The sequence below is a fragment of the Dasypus novemcinctus genome, chromosome 11, assembly GCF_030445035.2.
Source record: "Dasypus novemcinctus isolate mDasNov1 chromosome 11, mDasNov1.1.hap2, whole genome shotgun sequence".
Lineage (NCBI taxonomy): Eukaryota > Metazoa > Chordata > Mammalia > Cingulata > Dasypodidae > Dasypus > Dasypus novemcinctus.
In genome coordinates, this window is record NC_080683.1 from 89,060,528 (window position 1) to 89,082,050 (window position 21,523).

At 38.6% G+C, this 21,523-nt stretch overlaps 1 protein-coding gene and 1 pseudogene across 1 annotated transcript; both read right to left on the reverse strand.

The window, feature by feature from the left end:
• Positions 1-800: 800 nt before the first annotated feature.
• On the reverse strand, positions 801-1,499 carry LOC101413604 (ret finger protein-like 4B). Its single transcript, XM_004455861.2, has one exon. It carries the CDS (start codon positions 1,497-1,499, stop codon positions 801-803), a length of 699 nt encoding a protein of 232 aa, XP_004455918.1.
• A 4,700-nt stretch (positions 1,500-6,199) lies between these two features.
• On the reverse strand, positions 6,200-7,603 carry LOC101414042 (DNA polymerase delta subunit 2 pseudogene; annotated as a pseudogene).
• Between the last annotated feature and the right edge of the window lie 13,920 nt (positions 7,604-21,523).

Here is a 21,523-nt window from a genome sequence, read left to right on the forward strand (position 1 = left end):
AGATTGGATACCATAAAACAGAATATAATAAACATGAAAATAACAAAGGTTTTATTGATTTAATCAATATAACATTCTGTTGATAAAAGTAACAAGTTCAAAAGCAATCATCAAGTCAATTTTTGCTGGGAGCTAATATGGTGATAATTCTTACAAATCAAAACTCTATAGTTGTTTCAAGCATGAGTTTGCTGTCCTTATGTCTCACAATGTGCAGGAGTTCTTAAACCCAAATGCATCTAGTGCACAGGCTAAGGTCCTATGCTTCAGAACAGTTATTTCTCTTTTTATGTAACTCCAGAAAATTCAGAATCTTTTGCTCTCTGGACTCTTGACAACCCTTAATTGTGTCGAATATTGCCAAATATATTTTTATACTGTCTTTGAAAACCACAATAGGCTGATTATTGAAATGCAAAAAAGGACAATTTTCAACTATCATCAAATTATATTACCAAAAAAAGGGTATATAATAATATAAAAGGCATTTTTATCTGTAAAATCTAATAATGTAGCAAATTTACAATCTAATAATCTGTTTATTAATTACTAAAAGAGAAACGTGTAGTATTGTTTATGTCCATCAATTATGTGATTACTGCTCCCCATTTAGACAAGGAGATGTTAATACCATCCCCTAAAACCCTATAGTCATTTAGCCACCAAGTCTACAAAACTACAAAAAGTCTAAAAATACTTCAAATCTTTCTGTTATTGTCTCTCCATCAGTCGTTGTGATGTTTCTCAGAGTCCAAAGCCTCATTCATCTGTTGGAAATCTTCTGTGAAGAGCTGAGATTCTCACAGGCAGAGACTAAAGGGATCACTACTGTCATCCTCTCTAGTCTGCTCATGACAGAAGAAAGGACGCAAAGGCTCCAAAGAGGAGAGGTCAGTCTGTGTATAGATGAGGGCATCAAATCGAACATCAAAAAACTTGATTTCTTCCAGGTCCACATCTAGGAAAATTCCCACACAGTGAAGGTCAGGACTGGTAGGAATTCTGGTCTGTGGGAAGGAGCTAGGGTAGATTGCTTTTCCTTTCATGCTGATGACCCAGAAGCCAAGCACAGAGGATAAAATGTTCTTCTCCCTTCTGTTCACAGAGTCCTTACAGACACCTAATGCCCATCCCTTCCCCTCTCCTACCTCTACTTCCCAATAATGGTAGCCAAAGAGGAAGCAGGAGGAGCCCAGGACACAGGCCATGTGGGTGAATCTTTCAGGACCTTCTAGTGGGTTGTAGCAGATCTTTCCACACTGGATGGTCCTTAGGTCATCAGAGAGGTCAAGGAAAGAGTTGGCAGTGGCAGCGTCCAGGATCTTATACTCTTGGGACCTTAGACTTGCATCGCTTAAGTGCAGACTTTGCTCCAGTAGGGGGCCATGTTGCTTGATAAGAAGCATTAACACGTGAATCTGCCTTTCTTCCTTAGGAGGTTTCTCATTTACTCCTCGACACAGAGGGCAGGTCAGTGTTGATTCCTGCCTTTCTAGCATCCAGTTTTCAATGCAATCAAAACAGAAGGTGTGTGCTCAGGAAAGAGAAATGGAATTGGAGAAAAAAACCAGACAAACAGGGTATTTTGCCTCCTTTTGCAGACTTTTAGCCATTGTTCCAGAAGGACACTCTTCAGTAGTAGGCAGAACTGAGCTGAAATTGCCCTTTCTTAGCTTCTGGAGCCTTCTGCTCTTCAATAACCAGAATGTGCCTAACTCCTATACAGAAGTTAAATAATGTAAATCTTTCTGTAGCCTATGCCTAAAAATGATAGTCACCTGGGATTCATAGTAATGCCAACATTTGTGAGAAAATTTTAAAAATCTACATAAAATGGCTGAGATTTCCTTATTGCAGAAGAAACTTTATATACAAAAAGTCTTCAAGATAAATAAAACATTCTTAGAAGGCTCATTAAGACTTGGGAGGTTTGAATAAAACTAGAATGTAATTGTTGGTGTCACCTATTCTAGCAGTATTATTAATTATGTTGACACAAAATCCTGAGTCAGAAAAATAATTCAACAACGGAACAGCATTTTATTTATATAAGAAATTTGTTCCTTTCAAGATTATCCCTGGTCAAAAAAATAAACAAACAAGGAAAAATCCATATACAAAGTAGAGGTATGATCAAGTGAATATAATATAGCAATATGATGCAATCAATCTTAATCAAATGTTAAATGTAGAAACTACATAAAACCTAGAAGAGTGCTTAAAAAGTAATGTTAGTAACACAAAGAAAATTATTTTGTTTAATTTCCTCAACTTGCAAATGGATATGATTTTAAAATATTTATACATATGTCAAAAGACCTAAAGTTAAAATGAAAACTCAGATTGTCTTTTTAAAGAGGATTCATTAATTTCCCTGACATTTGGGGTAGGGCATTGTGGGCTCTTTAGTAAGTGAAGTGAAAGGGGTCACAAGAGAAACAAAATGATGAAAACTGCCTTTTTCAGGCATTGCAGCTACCTTGTCTGGTATGCCCAGGTGAGATCTTGTTTGTGCTGACCACAGTTTCCCTGTGGAAGCTGAGGTGAGTTATGTCTTTAATAGTATCCACAGGTAGTCTCCGCTCCTTCCTTTCTAGATCATCTACCATTCGGGGGTCAATTTCCGCATTTAAATTCAATCATAAAACTCAGTCAATCCTACTCTAGTCATCACATAAAGGTGCCTGTAAAAACTGTCAGAAGTACAAAGAATATATGAAAAAAATTAGCAAAATATATTGCACAATGAGATGCCCATTGTAGACACAATTTTAATCACAAGGAAGATGCACTTCAGCTACCCTAACTGCTGCCAAAGCTTGAGAACCTCAGGTGAATTGACAGCCTCCTGGGCTTTTCTAAAAAGTTTGCCTTACTTTGGGTGAGTTAATTCTGATAGGTAGAGGGAGCTGAGGTTTCCTCTTCAACAGGATGTACCCTGAGTAATAAATAACATACCTTCTTAGTAAGAATTCACAATTCACAAATCACACGTTCTGCTGTGGTTGACTTAACAATCAGAGATGGAATAAAGAGCAGGAAAACCTCAACATTATTACAGAAACATAAAGTACACTGCGTGGTCAGCCCAGAAAAATGGGTTACTAGAAGTGTTCTGGATCCTGGAACACATTCACATATCTCCATCCAGCAAATATTTAAGAGCCTTCCAAGCTCTCAGACTCAACTAGTCTCTGGAGAAACAAGTATGTGTAACAATAATCAGGATGTATGCCTACATGGAAAGCAGAATCTTTGGATGTTTCCAGTTCCTCAATGACATTCCAGTCTGATGGGATCTGGTTGTGTGACAACAGCGATAGCTTTCTTTCTTAAATCCCAAGTGAAAGCATTGGAAAAAGGAGTTTTCATGAAAGAGTGAGAAGTGGGACAATGGATATATTCCTAGCGGCCAGCTTCCTTGAGCTGGAGACTTTCAGTTGTGTTCCTGAAGGTCCGATTCTCCACCTCTACCTCTCTGGGTCTCTGCTCTCTTCAGCAATGAGCTTGAGCTGATACACTGGTCTTTTTAAGTGCTAGGGTGCAGACCATGCCCCCATTCAAGGTCACAGGCTCCCCTAGGAATGATGCTAACTAAATCTAATCAAACTACCATTAACCCTATTCTTTTTCGCAAGACGGTGGCATTAAGGCACATTCCATATTTCATAGTACAGTTTTCCTCTTTGAGTTAAAGATAGCAAACCTGAATATGAACGTGATTCTCTAACTTCAGAACTCAACTTTAAAAAACAAAATGTTTTACTGTACAATTACAGGAACCCACCGTTGAAACCTAAATAAATTCCAGCTAATGTAATCACTGGCGTGGATGCCTCTGATATAATTATGCATAAACAGAATCAAAACCAGCTTTCATCCCCCTTTACTCAGCATTTTTACTGTTGGAGATAGTTACTAGACAAGATAAGGAAGACATGGCCTGTATAAACGTGTTGTCATGGTATAAATATTAATAACCCAAACTTATTCCTAAAAGTTTCCCAATTTGGACAATAATTTACAAATACCTGCATTAGAAGTAGAAGGAACAGTAAAAGTCATAAGGGAAGAGATCTAAACCACAATTATATATAAAAAAAGGAGTTAGCACATCAGGAATCCCTATTGCTGAGAGGGTGGATAATAAGCCCTTCTCTGGAGATACACTCTATTCTGTACCATGCCCTAGTTCTCATCTTCATTAGGCTTGGTCCAGGGCTCCTGCTCCAACCATGCAGATTTTACTGTATTTTCACTTGCTCACTGTCTCCACTTCCATGGGCTAAATCCCTACAAGTGTAGGTCTTAAGCTTTCTGATTTTAATCATTTTAAGCTTTTAAAAATGAGGAACTAAAGCTTCTTTTTTACATGATTGCTCCTTCTCCACAATAAAATTAAAACAAAATCTTGAAATGCTTATTAAATAATTTATATAATAAAGTCATTTGCATTTTAACAGATAAAACAGTTTTTAATGAAAAATCACTTTATTTTCTAATACAAAATGCAAAAAGCAAGACTTCCATTGTTTTACATATATTTTTTTAAAGATTTATTTTTTATTTATTTCTCTCCCCTTCCCCCCCAACCCGCTCCCCTCCCCACCGTTGTCTGTTCTCTGAGTCCATTTGCTGTGTGTTCTTCTTTGTCCGCTTCTGTTGTTGTCAGTGGCACCGGGATTCTGGGTTTCCTTTTGCTGTGTCATCTTGTGTGTCAGCTCTCCGTGTGTGCTGCACCATTCCTGGGCAGGTTGAACCCTCTTTCGTGCTGGGCGGCTCTCCTTACAGGGCGCACTCCTTGTGCGTGGGGCTCCCCTATGCTGGGGACACCCCTGCATGGCACGGCAACTCCTTGTGTGCATCAGCACTGTGCAGGGGCCAGCTCCACATGGGTCAAGGAGGCCTGGGATTTGAACTGCAGACCCCCCATATGGTAGACGGACGCCCTATCCACTGGGCCAAGTCCACTTCCCTGTTTTACATATTTGTAAACCTCTAATTCCTGGCTTAAGTGAGGAAAACTGGATTCTCACAAGTGCTTCTGCTCAATCTGTTGCAATCTGTTGTTTTGATTGAGGTATGTGAAGAAAACATGGCTTCCTGTAGCTATTTAGTTGGGAAAACAAGAGCCTTGCAGATGTCCCAGAAGGGTTAGAGGGTTCTCCAGGGCCACTGTTTGACTCTGTTCCACCACACTTGCCACACTCCATGAAAATACAGCAGATCTTAGTTTCTTTGCCAAAAATAAAGACCCTAATGATACTTGTAGAGCATATGATTTCACATTTTGAAAACCTTAGGAAAAAAGAACTATTTCAGAATTAATGAGATTTTTTGTAAAATCCAGGGCAGACCAGTAGTCCAGTCCATGGGGACTGGCCATGGCACTTAGCTGTTGGCTGGTTGGCTGCCTTTTTAAGTTGTAAACCTTGTGGATAACAGCATCTATGATTTCCAACATGTGTAGAAGTCTGATCAGCAGCAAGGGACAAAAATAAAGTCAGCATTTAGTGAGAGTCAGAGGGGGGAGGCAGATGGTTCAAGTCCCAGAGGTTCCGGAAGGCCAGCTGATTCCTGGCTTTGCTTGCTCCTTGGTTTGATATGACACTATGGAATGTCCTTTCCATAATCTTTACTTTTTGTTAAAGTGAGTTCAAATTGGGGTTTCTTTCCTTTCAGCCAAAATCACCATAACCAATAAATTATCTACGTCTTCTTACTGAATTTCCCTGACTCTCTGCTGTCTTTTTAGAAACATTCATGTTTTGCATGCAGGGACTTTATCTTTCCCACATCAATAAGCCTCTCCTTGTCACACCCTCAGTATAAACTATTTATTTCCTGAACTTTCTGAACTGTGCATCTAAATAGTCTATAAAGAGTTATTGATTTGTGTGTGGTAAGTGTAATCAGTCTGGTTGGGAAACATTCCTCTGGTGGTATAAAAGTTCTGACCTCTGTAGTGATGATAATGATTGACCAATGTTTGGATGCTAGCCAGTCACTCTTTTCTTAAACAGCATTTAAACAGTGCTATGGTAATAGGAAATTCCTTCTTGCTAGTCCTCAGTCCTCACTGGCAATTAATGGCCCCTGCAAGTGCATAAACAGGCATCCAATGATTTCCACCTTCAGGTCTTGCTTCTTGATAATATATCTAAAATATATATAATTTTTGAAGGTGAATGTTCAGGCTTTATTGGGGAAGTTCGCACTGCCAGTGAAAGAATGGCCCCTCTCCAGCCTCCTCGACTGCAGTGGCCTCTGCAGTCAGGGGCTCAGGGTCCCCAGGTCCCTGTCCCTCTGCCCTGAAGCCAAAGAAGCTGATGGGCTGGCAGGCCAGGGTACACAGGCTGACGAGGCAGGCGGTCTGTGTGGTGCTGAAGTTGGGCATGGCCACCAGTAGCACAATCTGGTCCTCAGGGACTCAGACAACTTTGGAGCCAAAGCTGGGGGCACTGCCACAAAAGTAGACATGAGGACACTCAGAGAAGATGAATAGGTCTGTTCTGTAGGAAGGGTAGCACCCCAAGGTGTCAGGGGCTGTGGGACTGAGGTGACAGGTTTGCAGGGTCCACTCGAGGGTCTCCAGGTGGTCCTCCATGCTTCTGTACTGGAAAATGTCACTCATGTTCTGCCCCAATGACGCCGGGAACATGATGCCATTGACAGAGGCCTTGTAGGGGTTGGTGACCAGTTGGAGCGTGCAATAGGCAGTGGCCAGCGGGAATATGCACGGGTGCAAGGGCTGCTGGGGCAGCCTGTAGTTGGTGGGGTCAAACTCACCCGGCATCACAGCCACGGGCACCAAAGCACTCAGCTACAGGAGGATCTCGTCCAGCATCTTGACAGCCTCCACGCTGGCTGCCTGCATCTTCTTGGTCAAGTACTTTGCCTTGGTGATGGAGTCTCTGCTCTGGGTGTTTTGGCTGAGGAGGTTTCCGGCGAGGATGACCCAGGAGATGTAGGCAGCACAGCCTTGCTCGGCGTCGTCACCGAGCTGCCCCGTCATCATGTCCACCAGCAGCTGGTTGCCCAACAGGCTCTCGCCTCTGCCTCCACCGAGACCCAGACCTAACACGAGCAGCACGGACTGGTCTGTGTCAAGGGGTGCCACGGGTTTCTGGGGGGCAAGGTCTGCAAAGCAGTGGTCCTCCACCACAAACTTCCCCATCATCTTTCACGGAGCCAAACACAGCCGGGACGGTCCCTGTAACCAACGTGGATGCGTCGATGGTGCCTTCCAGTTTGATGTGCTGCAACTCGTCCTCCAAGATCAGCTCATTGTCTGGGTAAGTGTATTTGCTCCGAGGAGGCTGGGGGAGCAGGCTGTGCCCCTCACTGACTTCTTGCAGCATGGAAGTCTGGAGCTGCATGCCTTAAAGAGAGTCCCCACCACACAGCATTTCTCCCCAGGCTGCAGCTGACACAGCTTCTTCACTTGAACTCCACCGCCTCAGTGCTGCTGGGCCTGGCTCACCAGGAAGGGCATCAGGTGGATGAGGCGTGTGGCGTAGATGTGGGCATACTGCCAGCTGAAGTGATGCTCCCCTAGCCTGAACACAAAGGCATCTGGTAAATGTTCATGGACCAAGAGCATATATTACCTTCTCATGGAATGACAAGAAAGTATCAAAAGATTGTATTTATAAGAATTCTGAAGGTGGGAAATTGAACATATATGCTTTACATGGATTTCCAGAATTTAGAAAAGCATTTGGGCTCTTTCTTTTTATTACACAAATTTAGTGGCTTGAAACTACATCAATATATCTCTCACAGTTCTGGAGGATAGAAGTCCAAGATTAGGGTGTCAGCCCATTCATTTATCCCCTAAAGTCTCTAGGGTAGAATTCTTCCTATCTTTCTCCAGCTACTGGTGGATCCACACATTTTTTGGATTGAGAAGCATAACTCCAGTCCCTCCTTTCCTCTATACAGGACCATCTTTTCCCCATGTGTTTCTGAGTCCAAATTCACTCTTTCAAGGAGACCACTTACATTGGATTTAAGGCCCAAAGTAATCCACCATGACCTCTTTTTTTTTTTTAAATAAAATCTTATTGAAGTATATCATACACTCATGCCCATATATAAACAGTAAGAGTGTAATAAACGTGAAATTACAAAACAAACATGCATCTCATCATACTGGGGTCCCATACATCACCCTACCACCAACACTTTGCATTGTTGTTAAACGTTTGTTACAAAGTGTGAAAGTATGATATAACCCATATCATACATTTGGTGTGTTTTACCCCAACCCACCTGATTATTAACACCCTATATTAGTATTATATATTTGTTATAGTTCATGAGAGAATGTTCTCATATTTGTTCTGTTAACCACATTCATTTGGGCTCTTTCTTAGAAAAAAAAAGTATAACAGAAGAAGCCTTAGACCAGAAAAATAAACAATCGATGAGGGTCATTTTTTTTCTAATAGAACTTCAGAGATGCTCCAAGATTGGAGAAAGCCAGTTCTGAGAATGTGGTATACAGGGTATAAATTAGTATACCTGATGAAAAGTGTATTTAAATGTTGACTATAATTTAAAGTCATTTCTAACCCCCAAGTTAAAACTCACTATTTTTTTCTGTAAAGAAAGTACCAGGAAGGAGCTCCTTGAATGCACTTTGAACTAGAGAGCAGCAGAGTAAATCTTATGTGTTCTGGATGACCACAACAGATCTATGTATGGGGAAACTTAAGGGATGGTCATTTCTTCCAAGGAGAGAAATATATTAAAGTGACATCACTTTGGTTTGATATCTATAATTATCACTTTAGCCATTCATTTATAATATGAGCAGGCAAGCAAAGTACCAGACATTATGGAGGAAGGTTTACATTTTGGAAAAGAAGAACTAGGTTTATGAAGCAAACAACTGACCCATCAATGAATAGATGTAATTTGAAAAATATGAAAAACATAAAAATAACATTTTTTAAGGGAACTTTTCAGAATGTAAAGTATCAAACACACATATAATAGAGCATATAGTGAATCCAGTGCACCTTTCAACCAACTTCAATAATTATTGATGTGTGGTCTCCAGATTATTTCGAAGCAAACCCCAGATATCCCACCATTTCATCTACAAATATTTCTGTGTATATATCTCTAAAAGATAAGAACTTTTAAAATAATTACAATACCATATGACACCTAATAGCAGTTCCTTAACATCAAATATCCAATGTTCACATTTACTCCATTGCCTTATACATTTTTTTCCCCAGCTTGAATGATTGAATTGAGATCCAAACATTGTTATTAGTTGATGCATCTCTAAGGTTGCTTTTTAATATTTACATTTTCCTACCTGTTTCCCTTGTAATTCTTTTGTTGAAGAAATATCAATGTCAGGATTTTACTGAGTGCATCCTTATGGTCCAACTATTTAAAATGAAATTATAAAGGTTACCTCAGCATCTCAAATGGATATCAATTTGGTGCTTTCTCCTCATTAGGCTTTGCTTGTCTTACGGCTTGGTGGGGAAGAAAACCCCTTCAAGGGACTTTCTCTCTTTGACCAATCTGTGTTGGGGTCCTCATGCTACAGTGGAGTCTGGAAGTTGAGTATTGTAGCTTCCAGTCTCCAGTGTAGAGACAAGTGCAAAAGTGTTTTTGAGTGTTTTTGAGTAGTTAATCCCAGCTTTCACAGCGACAAAATCTATAATGTATCTTGGACTTAAATGCATCACACCTTTATGAGCAAAGCATATAAAAGACCTGAAAATCTAGAGGTAAACAATGTTCACGGATGGGACAAGGCAATTTAATAGTTTAAATATCAAGGCAATTCTAATAAAATCCTAACAAAAACTTTTGCGTATGTGCATCTCCACAAACTGATTTCTAAATTTATAAATAATTTATCTATAAATACTAAGCTAATTTAGAAAATGAGGAGCAACAAGGGGGCACCAATCTTTTTGGCAATTATCTTATTTGCAATTAAGGCATTATTTTAAGCCATAGAAATAATTTTAAAAAAAATTTTAAAACTTGGTATTTTCATTTGGATAAAGGATTAAATTTTAAGATAAATAATGTTGGGCATGTTGCATCAGTATAGGTAGAAAAATCAAGTTGGATTACAGATACATTAAAATTTAAATATAATGGGTAAAACAAAATTTATCAGTCAATAGGAAACTTTCTTTTGTGACTTGGAATGTAGAAAACTTAAAAAACAAATTCTCAAAGCATAAACTATGAAGAGAAAAATTAATGTATTCTATCACATCAAAATTAACTATTTGGTCAATTCCTGCTACAATGAATTCTGGGAAGGTGTGCATTTTAGCTTTCCAGCCAGTGCTTAAAAGACAATGAAGGGCACCAGTGACAAAATTTAAGGTAAATAACAAAATACATGCCTATACATAAGCAAGAGAAAGGATATACAATAGAAAATTAGGCAAGGATTAAGATTAAGATATAGATATGTAAGGATATGAGATATGTAAAGAGATGAGTTTAATTGTTGAATAGTAAAAAATAAAAATAAAAATTCTGAGATACTACTTACTGAAGTACAAAAATAAAGGAAGTTGGATATCAAGTGCTGGTACAGTTGTGGGGAGGCAGGGAAAGTCCCACTCTGCTAATGGGGATATCAAAAGTGGCTTTTAAAAGAAAGTACTTAAGCAAATTAAGTCATTACTGTATAGATCTTAAATATTAGGGAAATTCTCACACACTTGCATCAGGAGGCATTTATGAGGACATTTATTACAGCATTATGTATGGTAGCAAAGAACTGGGGAATGATTAAGTTAAAGGTAGACCATATACCAGTCGGGAAAGATGAACTATGTAAACATCTAGCCACATGACTAGATCTCCAAAACAGTTCAATTCTTTTTATGTAAAAATAAACATGCACATAAATAATATCCATGCAAATAAAACGACATACACAAATAAAAATTAATGAGCATGTATTGAAAGAACACATATTAAATACTTTAGTTCAGGAGCCTGTAGAGGGGGAGAGAACTAGGATTGTATGGGAAGAAAGGAGTAAAAATCTAACATAAAATGAAGAATGAAATAGAGTTCTTATAAAGACAAATGAAGAAAATGTGTCATGAATAGATGGTATGATCAATTCCATTCTGCACATCTGACATCCATAAAATAAACAAACTTGCATACAAACCAGGTGACGTTGAGAAAGAGGAAGATCTGGCAATGAACTACCTTGGTGGAAGTGGGGCAGATGTGGGGAGGTCCCCCAGAGCTTGCCTCCCCCTACTGCTTTCATTAGTCAGCTTTAACCATTTATTGCTAGTTGCCCTCTGCAAGCATTTATATTAAGATCCCTTCTCTGAAGGGTGGTAGAACTTTGTTCCAGATGGGGGTCTCAGGAGCAAAGGACATGGTAGGCCTGGACCAGCTTTGTAAGCATGACAGGCAAGTATTTTAGGAGTTTATGTTAAAAGTTGTTGCTGTACTGATGGATTTCCTGGACTGAGAATCCCAAAGACAAAGCAGTTCATTAGATTTTATAGGCACTGAAGTCAATATTCACCCTAGGCAATATTCCTTAGAAGATCCAGATAGATGGAGAAAAATAATTTTAAATGAAGTCCATAAAGAAATGTTACATACACTATCATCTCATATTATTAATAATTCAGTTAAGAGACCTATGAAGAGCACAGTGGAGGATAATCTCTTTTCACCTTTGACCTCCCTACTTTTTGGATGTTCAAACACGAAAGCTAATTAAATTTCAGTTTCTCCCCTGAAAATGTGCCAATGTATTCTGACTGCAGTAGACACTTGTCAGAAAAGAGCTGCTTCTCTAATTCATTAATTAAAATGCTAAGAATGTTTTAATTTAGAATAAGTAATTACTTGAGACAACCTTCAGAAATGAAGATTCATAATGCTGTAATAACATGAATAACTCATACTTGCTTAATTTATGAGAAAAAAGATTTCTCTGGAAACTATGCATAAAATATTATATGTAACCAATACCATTGTACTAATATTTAACAGAGAGAAAAAAGTTAAAAACTGCAATAAAATTTTCTATTTAGGAATAAGGGAAAATCAAAGGATATCTAGGCTCTCTCCAAGCACTCGTCACCTGTGCCGAACTTATGGACTAGTAAATCAGTGAAACTAATGCACTCTATTTTATTCAATTGCTTCTTTGTTAACAGAGATTGAGAGCTAAGGCATTTTGTCAAAGTGTGTTAATAAAATGTTCTATTTGTATCTGATAATATACCAGAAATAAAACAGAAACGGACTTATTTTTGGCCATGTGCAGATATTGACACATTATGGTTTTCTGCTATTTTATGGGACTCATTTCTTTGATTTTAACCCACTTCACTACCACTCAGGGGAGTTCCTTTACTGCAGATCAACATGCATTATGGTAATCACCTATGTTAGGAAAATCCTGGGGAGTCTTCTTTTCCTGAAATATTGATTTTGGGTGTCTCCTCCTATGTTACTGAAATCATTTTTACCTCTTTTAATATTAGGCAGTTTTATGCCAGTGGTGGTGTGAAGTCACATAAAATGTAGTCTAGGACCCAGATTTCAGGATTTTGTGTTATCTTTTTTCTAAAATGAGCCAAGTTTTCTTTGAGGGTGATCAATGCTAAGTTAGGGCAAGAAAAGAAAAATAGTCTACAACATCTCAGTTGATTAGAGTAATGATACTTTCAGAGATTCCTGGGGTAGCATTGAGAGGTGACAAGAGGTCCACCCATAATGGTGCATGAATGGTAATAAATATAATCTGTTAATACCATAAAGTGAAACAGGTTATATTTGTGTAAGGGCCTTAGTTTTGTGAACATATATATGTATACATATATGCATATATTGTTTAACAAGTTACATGAAGTGTGTTTATAGACTATGGAAGGACATTTGTATTACACATATGAATTTTCAGTTGAAGAAATGATAGCATATAGACTGAACACTATTACAAGCCTTACACTAAAATTATTATTGCAAAAATTCCAATTGTATTTTCTTAGTAATGAATGTCAATGATCTCAGTTTTACAACCCTGGAGTTTGTCCCTCCCCATCTCTCTTTACCAAAGTTTGCACACAGTAGTGGACAATCTGATTTTCTAACATTAAAGCCACTGTCTGCATGGACATGTGGTCTGAATCCCGAAACACAACAGTCAATAGCCTACACTATCGATTCATCATTGACAAGGAAGATTGCTTTTGCAGTAACAAGCTCATGGAGTAAGCTTCCTGCTCTGAATATATAGGAGTAAAGAGACTGATGGACAAGGGCTACTATAAAAAGGGCTGAGTTCCTGTGTTCAAATCGGGCTGTTGCAGTTGTCACATCTATTCTATTTGAGTGTGGCCCTGAGATTCAATTTTACTTCAACTTCTCCAGAAGTGGGGACTGTGTGTGTGTGCGTGTAGATAGCACAGGCAAATTCATGGTGCTTACAATGCCAGCCACATTCACCATGAGGTTGGGGGATCCCAGGTTAAGAAATCATCCCACCCTTGAACAAATGGTGGGCAGTTGCTGCTATTTCCTTTTTCTGGCCCACTAGACCCATTAAATATGACTCTTCTGTGTTTGTTTGTTTGTTTGTTTTTGTATTTTTAAAAATCTCTGATATTGAGTACCCAATTTAGGTGGAAGATTTGGGATAGGAATGCTGGAAGGGATTGTCTTTAATATCTCTTGATGACATCTTCAACAAACCAGAGAGAAAGTGCACTCTCTAGTGGATGTTTTAAGAAATGGCATAGACTTCGTTGTGCAAAACAGGTGGGCATTAAGTCAGTTTTTGGGGGTAACATGGGACACACATGGCTCCTTTAATCCAGGAAATGCTGGTTACTGTATTTCTGGTTACACCCAGAGTCTGAAAGACTAACTCCGGGACTGAAGGAGAACAACGGCTGAGAGAGGGGTGTGTGTATGCAGTGTGAGTTCTTGCTGGTTCACTCTACTGGCCTATGGAAGGTGTTAGGGTGATAGGAAGAAACTTAGGGAGGCTTTCTTCTCTTAGAGAAGAGTCAGAGGTTCTGGTCCTTTTGTCAGTGAAATACAAGAATGTGAGAGCAACTGTGATTGTGAGCTTACAAAATTCTTTTAATTCTCATTAGTCCCAAATCACTTGGCACATAGAGAATTGGTCAGGTTTTGGAGAGCGAGCAGGAAATTTGCTCTTGAATGCTGTGATTCTTTCTCCACTGACTTCATTCTCAGTTTACTTCTGTAATATTGTGGAATGAGACAATATTTCCATGAATGAGATAAGAAGAGCAATTGAGACAAGTGACAGTATGTGCAAATAATATCTTAAAAGCCAATACTAGCAGAGATTGTTTCCTTTTTATTTAATTTTTTAATAATGAATATTTTCTTTTGAAAATGTACATGCCTCAAATTTCCTTTTTTTCAGTTAGAAGGACTGAAATATGTGATTAATTGAAATGAACTGGAGAAAAATCAGTGTTCCAAGGATATCAAAATGAATATCAGTTGTTAGAAATGATACTTCTAACTTACATAATTGAATTACCTGATTTGGAATTTTAATTTATGTTTCGAAATTAAGGAAAGCTTTTTCTCTTTCTGTTTGTTTAATTTTTCTAATGGACCTGTCAGCAATTTTGTTATTTTTTTGAAATCATGAGACACATGGCTACTTGCTCCAAACCTCCTAATCAAGTTGGATGTGAATTTGGTTATTTAGGAAAAATTTTTACTTATCTATGCTTTGTAACTTATTTGGTTTGTTCTTAAAGAAAAATGCAAGAATAAAAAGAATTCTGTGGGAAGCAGATGTGCCTCAAGTGATAGGGCCTCCGCCTACAATATGGGGGGACCTGGGTTCAATCCCTGGGGCCTCCTGGTAAAAAGAAGAAAAAGAGAAAGCATGCCTATGTGGCAAGCCTAGTGCCCCGCGGTGAGCTGAGTGCACACACGAGTGCCCGTGCAGCAAGCCAGTGCCCGCACAAGTGAGTCATGCAGCGAGAAGATGAAGCAACAAAAGAGAAACGAAGAGGAGAGTCAAGGTGAAGTGCAGCAGAAACCAGGAATGGAGGTGGTGCAAGTGACAGGGAAACTCTCTACACATCTGAGATCTCCAGGGTCAAATCCTGGTGAATCCTAGAAGAGAAAGATGAGAAGAAAAGACTAAAAGAGAAATAGGTACATAAGATCACACAATGAATGGACACAGACAACAAGAACAGCAGAGCACGGAGAGGTGGGAGAGGGAGAGGAGGGGGTGAGGGGGAAAAATATGGTGCTATAGATTATATTATTACATACATATAATTAGATTATAATTTCAAACTACCAAGTTCTTTATATAAATCAGATGTGCTGATTTTTAAAGGAGTTTTTGTGTGAGGGTGAGGGTCACTTTCTATGAATTTGCTCCATATGCACAGACAGTGTGCAAGAGACAGGGACACTGAAAAGGCGGCATGTTCAGAAATGGAGACAACCAGAGTTTCTTTTTAATCCAAGTTACTCAGGAGCTCAGCAGCAGCCCAAGAGACACAAAGGAGTGGACACCTCTTTCGACTATATTACAGGTTGGCCCAAATAATCTTTTGGTAGTACAGAGGGAGAAACACCCTGAGGAATGGCTGGTAAAGTTGAGAGTTGCAAATGTGATTTTAAAAATTATTGCTCTGAAATCAGAATAAGTTGAGTCATGCATTTTGCTTTTGTTTGGACATTTCCATACTGATTGATTTTCACTTCAGTGGGGTTTTTTGGGGGGTGAATTTGAATACTACTGTGAAATTGTATATACTAATTGGCAGGTTGCAGCTTCATCAACTACATATTGCTAAGTTAGGAAGGCAGGCATGGAGCTTTAGCCCAGTGGTTCTCAGAACTATGTGCATAAATGTTACATAGGAAGACTGCCACACATTCACAGGCCCCAAGCCCAGGGCTCTGGTTCAGTAGTTCTAAGCAGCAGATGGGGAAGTAGAATTTTAAGCAAAAATCCCAAGTGACTCTGAAGTAAGTGATTTAGGGTTATCACTTGGAAAAATACCAGCTGAGCCTAGGCAAATAATCTGAATGATTGCAACCATTCATATTTGAATTTATTGAGAAAATCATGGGATGGTTATTTGAAATTGTGGTGGGTGTATTGGAAATGTTGGGAGGTGGACCAAAGATGATGGTATGTAATTTGACTGGTATTAGGTAAATGTGAATGGACTGTAAAATGCAGGTTCTAAAGGGCATGTACTGGGGTGAGGGTGGAATTCCTCAAAGTCAGGGACTACGTATTTTTCTTTTCTTTATATGGTTGACTCCCACCCACCACTCAGACTCCATTGTCATCTCACCTCCTCAGGCACCTTTCCTGACAAAGAAAGGCCACTGTCCCAGTCCCAGCCTGCCCCCTTCCCCTGAATTTGCTGAAAAAACATCATTTACTTATGCTTACTTTTTGAGTCTCCCCTCCTCCAAAGTGTAAGCTGCAGGAGGGCAGGGGTTTTACCTGTTTTATTCATGGCTATATTCCCAGCACCTACAGTTTGTCTGTTAATGAATAAATATTTGTTGAATGAATGAATCTACCATCTCAGAAATCTACCTTCTCAGAAATCTGTTTCTAGTCAATATTTACAGGCTTTGTGTTCTGTTTTTTTGGGATTTATACCCCAGAGTGGAAGAATATACTGATCAGTACAGTGTCCTGCCCATTTGTCCTAGTGATTGAAAAACCTAGTTGGATATTGCCTAGTGTTCTTGATGTCCACAATTTTTCTTTTGAAAATTTGAGATTGGTAATAGAAACTTGGTATCAGTATATTTCTCACTGTCTCTCAACACTTTAGTTAACTATTAGTAATGACCGTGGAATTCCTTGAAAAGGTGTGTGTGTGTTTGTGTATTTATCATTGGTATGACCCAAGCTCTCCACAAAGTGGGAGGATGGATGGCATTTGGAAGGCATATCAGTCACTGTTATAGATCAGGAAAATAGAGCCCCATGCCAAGTAGCTCAATAAAAGGGATTCAATATGGGGAACTAGTTTCAAAGGTGATGGAAGAACTAAAATGGTAAAAAAAAAAAAAAAAAGATTAGACACAGCCTGGCATTTCCTAAGAGACCCAGAATGGAAGAAGGGAAGAAGGAGTTGTACTCAGAAGGGACTGGGGCTATGGAGGAGTATGGAGGCAGCGGTTGGCCATGGGAAGCTGAAAGCCCTGGAGGAGTCGCAGACCCTGCTACGGCTGCCCCCAAAGCAGAGAGGGAAGTGAAGCACTCTGGCTTTTCCTTTCCTCCACCCTCCAATCTACTGCCCACCCTCCCATCTCCTGCCCTTGCTCCAGCTGACTGAACCTGAACCGGAAGGCTGTTGGGAGGTACCTGAGAAATGCAATTTGCAGGGGTCAGCCCTCACCATAGAGAGCAGGGGAGGAGAAAGGCTGTAAGGGGACTGAGAACACATAGACAAGGGGTTGGGCAAAAGGAATTAGAAGTTCATCTTTCAGAATCTTTGTGGGTCAAGTTTGTAGCTGGATATAAATTATTTTATCAATTTGGACATATAAAATCTTCTACAGCATTGTCTGTCTTATTTGCATTTATCCAGAAACTAGAGGCTGTACCTGTTGGAATGGTAATTGGAAGCAGTTAAATAATCATTTAAATGGATCACAAAACATCTACCGGGGACCTGGTTTGATTGAGGAGTCTCAGATTATTTATTTATTTATTTTTTTGTCTTTTTCAATTAACTGCCTCTGATGTGTCTTGCAGCCCTTGTTTTCCTGTTAGGTCTTTGGCTCCCTTAATGACATCTCAGGATAGTTCTTTTTTCCCAAACACCTCCAGTTGTCATAACAGTTGGTTTCAAATATTAAGATCGTTTTGCATTTTCCCTCTCCCTTCTCTGTTTCTCTTTCCTCAATAAAGAATGGTCTTGTAGCTCCAGCAGCTTGGAGCTAGGGTCACTGAGATGTCTGCTCTCTCTCCTTGATTCTTTCCTTGCTTTTGCACCCCTAGAGTTGAGAGGAAAAGGAGGGAGAGGGAAGAAGACTTTTCCACAGGTCCTCATCCTTCTTTCTCTGTTGCACGTCCCTGAGTCCAGATGGGGCTGACAGTCTCCTCGACGTGGCAGGCATTCAAATGCCAGCTGGCCAGTATGGTAGGGAATACATTCAATTTGGAGGGGCTTCCCCTTCAGACTCCCTAGTGAGGGAACATCTTCTGAGGCTTGCATTTCCTCATCTCTCAGACCCTATAACAAGTCACCCAGGTCACCTTCTTTCTGCTAGGATCACCTCACCCAGAGTTGGCTGGCTCTCCTGAAGACACGCATGTGATGGCTGAATCCCCACCACCTTCTGCGGGATTCACTTTATTTGTGGCAAACCCACTGATGCTTACATACCAGATGGTGGGAAGCAGGCCAATTTGGTTTTCTCTCTTTCCTGGGGTCTCTCTCCTGCTTTTTACCTTAAGCTCCCAGCATCAGCCTTGGGAAAAGGGCATTATGTGAAGTCAGAGGACTTTTTCACATGAGAGAAAATTGTCAGTCCACCACTTAGTGACTTGAGTATCTAAATATTGCAGGAATTGGGGAGTGGTGGTAATTGAATGATCTCACTCCCCAAAATAGAGAGGAGTCAGGAAGGGGTTGCTACTTCACAAATTCTGCATCTTCTTAACTGATCCCTTCCAGTCAACCTTTCATCCCCTAACTAACCCCAGGGGTGGAGGATGCATTGTTTTAGTGCAGGTTCTGATAAAATGGCTTTTTTCAGAAAGACCCATAATATGGTGATTGGCCTCAGAGCAGATGAGTCCCTGCACGTGGAATATAGGTACTTTGGTTTCCATCAGTGTGCTTTGGTAGAGAATTTCAGGAAAACAAGAAAGTTCTACCTAGCATGTCAAAACCAACCAGGTTATACAAAAAAATGGAATATTTTTCTTCCATTAAAATCACATTTCTAAAGACTTCTTTAATTCATTAACCTATTGATTTAACAACTGTTTATTGAGAATTTACTATTGCCAGGAATTTTAATTGAGGATAAAATTGAAAAATGAATGGCACCTGCTTTGATGAGTGTACACTCTTGTGGATAAAAAATAGGCATTGTTTGTGGAGCGTTTATTCAATGCCAGATGCTTTGCCAACTTAATTTAAAATTTCAGAGCTATGCTGAAAGGTAGGTACCATTATTACCAATTTATCAATGACAAAATGGTATAGAAATGGAATCGTTCATATAGTTTAGATAACTTGACGAAGTCTGCTCAGACTTAAGGAACCATGACTAAGCTTTGGTCCTGTTTCCACTGATGGACCCTCATTTCTTCAGGAATCCTTCTTTCATCAGAGTCAAAAGTCACTTTTGCCTTTCAGAAGTTCCAAAAAATTGCATGGCAGTCAAGGTTTGTGACTTACTTATATTTACTTTGTGGCAGGTTTAGCAAAGTATGTGAAATTTAAGTAATCAAGGGTATGAGCACCTTGACAGAAAATGAATACTTGTTCATAATGCTGGGGATGATTTTTAGCTAATTCATAGCTAAGACTCCTGGTTGTGAAAAATCTAAGACCAGGGGTAAATTTCTCAAATTTGAAAATATTGTGAACTTTAAAAATGTGCTTGATTTTATAAATTCACATCCTAAAATGGCTTTCTGCTCTTAATTGCAAATTGACTTATGGTAGAGAACAGGTGAAGCCAATTGGGGAAAAAAAAGTTAAACTTCCAATGGTATTAGCCTTCTAACTCTGAAGACAGAGGGAAGGCAGATAAAAATGGGTTAAATATTTGATTCACACTTGAATTAACAGTATGAACTGAGCATACACTTGAATTAGCAATATGAATTGAGGATAATGGCTCTTTTGTGGCTTATGCTGAGGCCCACAGAAAAGCAAGCCCCACCCCAACAAATACATGTGCACATGTACACTAACTCCTTTTTTTAGATAAGGAGGATGATACATAATATGACTAACAAAGTGATAAAACATTCTGCTAACATTTTACTCTCCAGGTGGCAGAGGGTTTTTGTGGGTTTGTTTTTGTTTTTGTTTTTTTGTGTGTGTGTTTAAATTGAAATCTAACATGCATACAGAGAAGTGCATAAACTGTAAGTGTAAAGTTTGGTGATTTTTTCAAAATGAACATATTCATGTAAATTAACACCCCAATCAAGAAACAATAAAGAACTTGATACACATGAATTCAGCATTTACTCTTTTGTATCTGGCTTCTTTCACTTGTAACTATATTTTGAGATTAACCTATATTGTTATGCACAGTTGTGGTTGCTTCCCAAGGTTATCATTGAAAAGGAAAACTGACTAATGTACTTATTATGTCCATATACCACTACTTATTTTTCTTATAATTCTTGATGAACATGTGGGTTGTTCCTAGTTTTTGGCTATTACTGTTATTATGAACATGTTTTTTGGGGGGTTTTTTAGTGAACATATGCACACACATCTTTTGGGTCTATACTTAGAATTGGAATTGTAGGGTCATAGGGTAGACATATGTTCAGCCTTCACTGATAACTGCCAGATAGTTTTCCAAATTCTGTGTCTCCTTTATATTCCCACCACCAGAGTATGAAAGTTTTGGGTACTCTACATCCTTTTCAACACTGGATATTTTTTTTCTTTTACAGTATGTATTGTTATTTCATTGTGATTTTAATTGCATTAATCTAGTTGGCCACTTTTTCATATTAGCCTTTTTTTGTGAAATGCTTCTTTAAGTAATTTTCTCCATTTTCTACTGAATTGTTTATCTTTTTTGTTTTGATTTATAGGATATTATATTTCTTGGATATGGGCTCTTTACTGGATAAATATATTGCATATATAATCTCCCATTATGTGGTTTACCTTTTTGCTTAATAGTGTTTTTTGATGAATAGAGGTTCTCAATTTTAATATAGTATAATTTATGTATATATATTTTATTGTTAGTTCTGACTGGAAATCATGAACATGTCCTCCTATATTTTCTTTTAAATATTTTGTCTTACCTTTTACATTTAGCTTTACAATCTACCTAGAATTTACGGTTTTTGATGGCTTGATATAGGTGCATTTTGTTTTTCATTTGGATTTCAAATTAGCCAAACCTGGTAGCAGAGTTTAAAAAATGATTCAATACTGTTTAATTTGAATAATGGGTACTATTGTTATATGGAATATATTATGTCTGAAATTATTTGGCAAGAAATTGTTAAGTAGTTGAATTTAATAATAAAGAGTTTTTATGTTACAAAGTATGAGTATTTCAATATAATTTGCTTTCATATGATCAAATCTATCAAAGAAACTGAGCCTTGGGTGATACCAGCATTAGAACTAGTTCCTCAAATTCATTACTAATATGCTTATTAAATTATTTGGGTTAATATGCTTACATGCTGAAGGTTTCTGAATTTAAGAAATAAATATCCACCATTTGCTATAACATTTTATAGGAATACACAGAAACTAGATGAGGCAATTTGAAG

Bases quoted from the DNA above. Each gene is read 5' to 3' on its own strand.
- LOC101413604 (XM_004455861.2), bottom strand. From the start codon at position 1,499: ATGCTAGAAAGGCAGGAATCAACACTGACCTGCCCTCTGTGTCGAGGA.